Raw genomic sequence first — 6,650 nt, 5'->3', positions numbered from 1 at the left:
GGTATCAGCCATCTGTTTTCAAAGTTATAGAATTATTGAACACACATAATTTGGAAGATTTAAATTTACTGGGCAAATACATTATTGAAGTCAACAAACGTAGAAGTATCTGATTATTAATTACAATACATTGACATTTCTGTTTTCTTATGATTTTTGTTGTTGTTGTTGTTGATGATGATGATGATGATGATGATGATGATGATACTATGATGATGTATATGATGATATTATGGTGATAATGATGATGATGAGGAGGAGGAGGAGGAGGAGGATGATGATGATGATGGTGATGATGAGGATGATGATGATGATGATGAGGAGGAGGAGGAGGAGGAGGAGGATGAAGTTGGATGATGATCATCATCATCATGATATAATGATAGATGTAGTTGGGTTGTCGGTACGTCTCATCATCAGTATTAAAGTAAATTATTGTAACAATGAATATATAACTGACTGTTTGTGTCTAAATAGTGTGTATGATGTTGTTCCCGTGTTTGTACTATGTATTGTATATATTATCATGTGTGTTATTATATGTTACCGATAACTTGTATAACTTAAGGAAAAAAACTTGATTGATGAGTCTCATCAATGGCATCCCACGCGGTCAACCGTCACCTACTGATAAATTGGTGACATCTAGTTTTACGAGTAACGCAATGCCCAGTGGTGTTCAATGTATCCAATGTCATGTGTATTCTGTACAATTGCATGTAACAATGGCGACAGTGATAGATCGCCAGTAAATGCACATCAATATCTAAACGTGAAGTCTCTTGTTATTAAAGTTTCCATATGAGATTCGAAGCTTTACAACGGGAGTAACAGCCGGGGGTATGGATGGGGAGTCGTGTTAAGGGTTGGCCAAAGATGACTTCTATACGGTATTAAGAATCTACTGCTCACGGCGTTTCGTGTAGAGCTGTGGATACTTGATCACTGACACAGACGACATGTATTCCCAAACGCAATCTTCTAAAGTGCAAATTGCATCTTAGAACGTAATCCAGTGTCACTGCAGTAGGGACAAATGAAAAATGCCTCCCGTTGCCTTACAGGCTTTGTGGACTGTGGCTTTGCATCCAAAAAATTTGTATCATGCATGTACATGTAGCAGCTGGTAGCTACATCAGTGAGAAAGATACTGAAAACTCACGCCAACAAAAGCATGCAAAGGGAGCGTCGTGGAGGGACATGGAATTCACAATTTTGGTAAAGCACCTCCCATCCATGAATAGCAGTTTATTCTACTTTATCTGGGTGTTCAGAGGCTTTTTGAAATTCAAGTCAATTTGACCCCTTTTGGCCCCGTCCATCAGCCCTTGGGGGTCGGCCAGGATCAATGAGTACAGACCATCAAGCTGTCATCCTTCGCTCATATTTACCCAGTTTGAAATATTTCCAATTGAGATTGAATAAATTAGGCTTAGACATATTGCTCTTCTATAAACTGACATAAAATTTACCGCCTACACAGGGAGAAATGTGAGACCTTGACGCCATGAAATTTACAATTTCGGTAAAGTATCCGTTCATGAAGAGAATTTAATTATACCGTATTTGAGTTTTAAGAATATTTTTAAAATTTGAGTCAATTCAGTGACCGCTTTAGGCTCCGTCCCTTAGTCCCCAGTGGGGATGGAAAAAGGCATAAGTCATTTTCATTTTCTTTTCATCTTTGGCCAGGGAAGGTTTCTGCAAAATTTTACTGAAATTGATTCAAGGGTTTTCGAGAAAAAATCCAAAATGTTTAAAAAGTTTACGGACGCATGAACCTGGACAAAAGAATGTTGTCTCAGATGACCTAAATACTGAGAATGTAATAAAACACAGCTCACGCGTTCGTTTCCTTTGACGAAAAACTGAAAGAAGACGAAACACGAAACAGAAATTATCTTATTCATCGTAAAAAACGACGGGCGAGTTGGTCTGTGATTAGCGAATTTCAATCTTCAAATAATGATGTACATGGACTTACCAATTGATATATGTACATGAAAAAATAAATGTTTGGAGCCAAAGAAGCATCCTTAAAATGGGGACACTTTTTTAACCGATTTGCTTCATACTTTTGTAAAAAAAATTTATTCGTGAATAATAAGTTCAAGTGATTCCGTTCAATGATAGTGAAGTACTATTTATAGCGGTATCGAACACACCTTTGTTACAGTCGTACGAGTTATCTCCCATGCACCAGTCTTCCTGTTATCTAAAGTAATCAGTATGAAGATACCAGCTAGCTCCAAACTGGGCGGACTACAGGACTAGAAAGCTTAATTGGAGGGAGATCGATGATGGGTTCCCGTACAGCATCAGCATTAAGGCGCGGGTTTCCCAGGTATTTATATTGTGGATATATAAAATTACCTCACAATGCATGAGTGCCGGGTGATACTAACTGTAGTGAGGTCACGTCTGGGAAGTATTTCCGGTGAGAATATTTAGATGCGGAATAGAGATCAACGGAGCGGCAAGTCTTTGTATTCTTGATCTTTAAAAATTATTGTTATTGTTTTCTTTTATTTCTTTCGCATGAACATCAAATGGCAATATCTTCATACGACTTGGAGTGATTAGTTAACATTTTTATATAGAAAAAACACACGCACACCTACCCTCACACACACACACACACACACACACACCCACACACACACACACAAACACACAAGTCAAAAATGCCTTATTTAGATGTTAAACACGTATCCATTTGCATTATCGTAAAACTTTGATGACAAAGCAAATGTGGGTCAGAATGCATCATAAAAAATGTCCGGTCAAAATGGCTTACTAAACACTTTGTTACATAGTAAAATATGACATACATAACGCCTATACCTTCAATAAGTACCAACAATAATTGTAATAATCCAAGACTGAACGTACACCACTCAAGAACTACTATTTAATGAACATATTTTTTCTCCTCCACATAAGTCTTAGTTGCTTTGCTAAAGTTTTCTGTATATGTTGCTCCGCTGATATATATCTGAATTGTTCAAACTTGTCCATGTAATCAAAATATTCACACAGTTTACTTGATTTAGATAAATTTACAGATCGGAGATCTTCATAATATACACAATCCATTAAAACACTCATTTTCTACATCAGCATTACGTAATTTACATAATCTGTTGTTAACAGGAATCACTGGTCGGGCATGCCAGCCTTGTTCTACATCAAGAGGCAAAAAAACACATCCAGAATGGATTTTTTTGCTTATATTTAGTGTGAACACACATGATATAATTGGCGGCTGGCTCAAACTTATAAGTTCTGTATGTACGTAGTTTGTTACCATTAATATCATGTTAATATCATTAGCTTTAAACCACAGATACACCAACATCTTATCATAATCTTTCATAATTAAAATCTTTTAATTTCTTTCATTCAGCTATATTTATAAGATGAAACATTTTGATTTATCTAATCAATTAATCTTAAGTCTGAAATCAGGCACATAACAATGGTGACGGAATGTATGTCGTTTAAACTTTATATGTGTCTTTTAACAGGATTGCGCGTCAGCTGAGCTACCAGCGCGAGTTTTTGTCACCCACCTCCATCCGAGTCACCATCCCCGGAGGTCTGCCCTACGAGGCTTTTGAGGCGAGAGGTAATTTTTTTGGCATCGATGGGCTTATATTTCAAAAAAGAAAAACTACTGGTTTATAGATGAACTATTGCGGACTTCATTTGCGTTTGAAATATGAATTTCTGGTCACATTATTTCCAGTTTGAGACTCCGAAACCTTCGTATCTTTCCGTCTCTTACACGGGGAGGTGCCGAATGATGCCGATATGACATGCTACTTTTATCATCTTGCATATCTATAATTGAAGATTTAAAAAAAGACGTGGTATATTGTATAATGTATAAAACATGAGCGCTTCAGAGCTTTCATTTAAAACGACTTGTCTGCGTCTTATTAATCCTATTGTCCTGGTGTCTTGACTGCGTCTTATTAATCCTATTGTCCTGGTGTCTTGTCTGCGTCTTATTAATCCTATTGTCCTGGTGTCTTGACTGCGTCTTATTAATCCTATTGTCCTGGTGTCTTGTCTGCGTCTTATTAATCCTATTGTCCTGGTGTCTTGTCTGCGTCTTATTAATCCTATTGTCCTGGTGTCTTGTCTGCGTCTTATTAATCCTATTGTCCTGGTGTCTTGACTGCGTCTTATTAATCCTATTGTCCTGGTGTCTTGTCTGCGTCTTCTTTGGATAATTTGTAAATTGCATAAACATTCTCTTTATAATGACTGCATGGCTGATGATTTTTACAACAGGTTCAAAGGTCACCCCATGGAGCCTTCTTCATCTGTTCGAGTCGACGCGTGCCTTCAGTTTTTGGCCAATGCCTGCTGCCGAGCGACCAGAGGGTTCCTTTGCCGATTTTAATCAGCTGCTGATGGATAACTTCTTTTTCATAGCAACGGCAAATCTTTCCATTGAACGACAGTTATATGACGAATTTACACCGAAGTTTCCTTTGTCTGTCACTATTCACCTGGACTTCGTAGGGCGTTCGTCCTTCCTGTTAACTAGTTCTCTTGCGCACATGGATACGGAACCGTACGCCGTGTGTAAAGTACAATCAGTTTTGGTTAACTCCACGACGCGAAAGCCAACTCCATTTCCTGATTGGTGGCGCCGTAAATACCTTCACAACACTTGTTTAAGCGGAACTGCGTTGAAAATGAAAGATTTACTCGAAGCGAAAATCGATCAGTGTTATCAGCATGACGTCATTGTGTACCCACGTGAATGTGACTCTTACTTTCACACTAATTGGTCAAATTACGTCCGGTACTGTTCAGATACAGTTAGTTTTGGTGTACTTCATAAGAAATTTAAAAACATCACAGAGAAAACGTTGGAACATGGGATAAAGGAACTCGAGATATCCCTCCTAAGGGAATCAAATGTCGGTGATAAATTAAATATAGTGTCCTGGGAAACCAACGATGGACTAAACTTCCGGATTTTGAAAGACAGCCACGCATGCGCGCAAATGTCTATGAGCTTTTTCCAAGATATCTTCTGTTCAACTACCTGAAATATTTGTGAAATTGTAAGTAGATAAGAAAATTAAACAATAATATATTTTAAACTACTGCGGGAGGAGTGAATACCAATCAGTCCATATTTGTGATGTTAACTTTGTTAATTACGGTAATGATGGTAGGTAGGTAAAAACGGATACCTAAAGGGTATAGATGACAAATTCTCTCACACAACTGAAGAGTTCAAGGAGATGTTGAAAGATATCATCTGACATAACTTTATTGATTATTTCTATGCTGGTAGCAGAGTTTTATAAACTCTTAAATTGAAGTGAAAGGTGCTATTCACGTTTGTGTCTTTTGTACGAACTTAGATTTAAAATAACTATTTGTTAAACAGATATCCTAAAATACCCGTACAATATGTATTGATCGACAGCAATAAAACAATAAAATAGAACCAGAACTCTCGAGGTTCGTTCCTGTCACACCACGGGATTATTTTGTGATTAAGATGTGCATTTTCTCAACTCGTTTAAGGATGTACATGTCTTAATAAATATTAATTAGCATCCAAACAATTTCTCAAAATGTGACCTGGTTGATCTTCATTTTGTCAGCAGATCAAGCTTATCATTTTACTAATAGACTGAAACGAAGGGCAGTAACTCTGGCGGATCAGTATGCAACAATAGCTTCAGTCCAACATGAACGAGCTGAATCTAATAGCTCTACCAACATATTCATATAAATATTCATAATTCCATCGCATGGATGACTGGTTGGTAACAGGTTTTCCGTCTCCACTTTTTTTCGCTTGACGTTGCTTCACCAGGAACATCACTGTTCTGGAAACTGGATGGGGTGATCTTTATCCCCCACTTATGAGGTGAAACTGTCTGTACAGGTCTCAGGATATTGAATAAGTTTAGATTTTAAAGACGATCTCCGGTTCTAACAGTACCTTAACGTATCAGTGAATTAGATGCTGTTCGCCACGTTGTACCATACACTGACTGACAAGAGAGAGGATTATCAAGAGGCTGAGGTGGGCCTATGGTTATATTACTTTTTTGAATTTTTGATATTCATTTTGACTACCTAACAAAGGTTCCTGTTCATCGTACTTTCACTACCAAAGTATGAGACCCGCACTTTTTGACAAATAGAAGACATTTTTAACTCTGGCGTTTAGCTGTTAGTGTCTGTTTAAAAAATGCCAATGGTGAAAGATGATTGTGATACAGGCGATAAGGAATGGTGATATTGATAATAGTGACGAAGAATAAATTGATGATTGTGAAAATGGTGATGAATAACAATGCTTGTGAAAATGGCGACGAAGAATATATTGGTGATAGTGATGATCGATAGCCATCCTGGAAAATAAATATGTTATTTTGATTTCCTTGTTTGTCAGCATTGTTGTTCCGTCTCGCCTAAGATACTGACTACAGGTCAATGACAGACAAAACTTTTCTAAAGTGCAACACATTCATAATGTACAATAATGAGAGACACGACTTCTATATTATACATGGACATTTTTACAACGATAACCACACACGTCTCAAGTACGTCATCTGGCTCCAACGACTCTCACTATTCTCTGAAAAATATGACCACCCAGTGGC

The 6,650-nt window shown here is 37.5% G+C and overlaps 1 protein-coding gene across 2 annotated transcripts; it reads left to right on the top strand.

Moving 5' to 3' along the window:
- Nucleotides 1-2,195: 2,195 nt before the first annotated feature.
- LOC132551774 (uncharacterized) lies at nt 2,196-5,476 on the top strand. 2 transcript variants are annotated; one of them, XM_060215917.1, is made up of 4 exons: nt 2,196-2,344; nt 3,154-3,291; nt 3,528-3,628; nt 4,300-5,476. In XM_060215917.1, coding segments are annotated over exons 2-4 (873 nt in total). In that variant the 5' UTR covers nt 2,196-2,344; nt 3,154-3,289; the 3' UTR covers nt 5,070-5,476. The 2 variants fall into 2 exon arrangements, with proteins under 2 accessions (XP_060071900.1, XP_060071899.1); XM_060215916.1 differs by lacking the exon at nt 3,154-3,291.
- The last annotated feature ends 1,174 nt before the right edge of the window (nt 5,477-6,650 follow it).

Source organism: Ylistrum balloti, unplaced genomic scaffold (genome assembly GCF_031769215.1).
Source record: "Ylistrum balloti isolate Yb309-2 unplaced genomic scaffold, AGI_CSIRO_Ybal_v1 Utg370214, whole genome shotgun sequence".
Classification (NCBI taxonomy): domain Eukaryota; kingdom Metazoa; phylum Mollusca; class Bivalvia; order Pectinida; family Pectinidae; genus Ylistrum; species Ylistrum balloti.
Note: the sequence above shows the minus strand (reverse complement) of the source record. Positions and strands in the feature narration are given on the sequence as shown.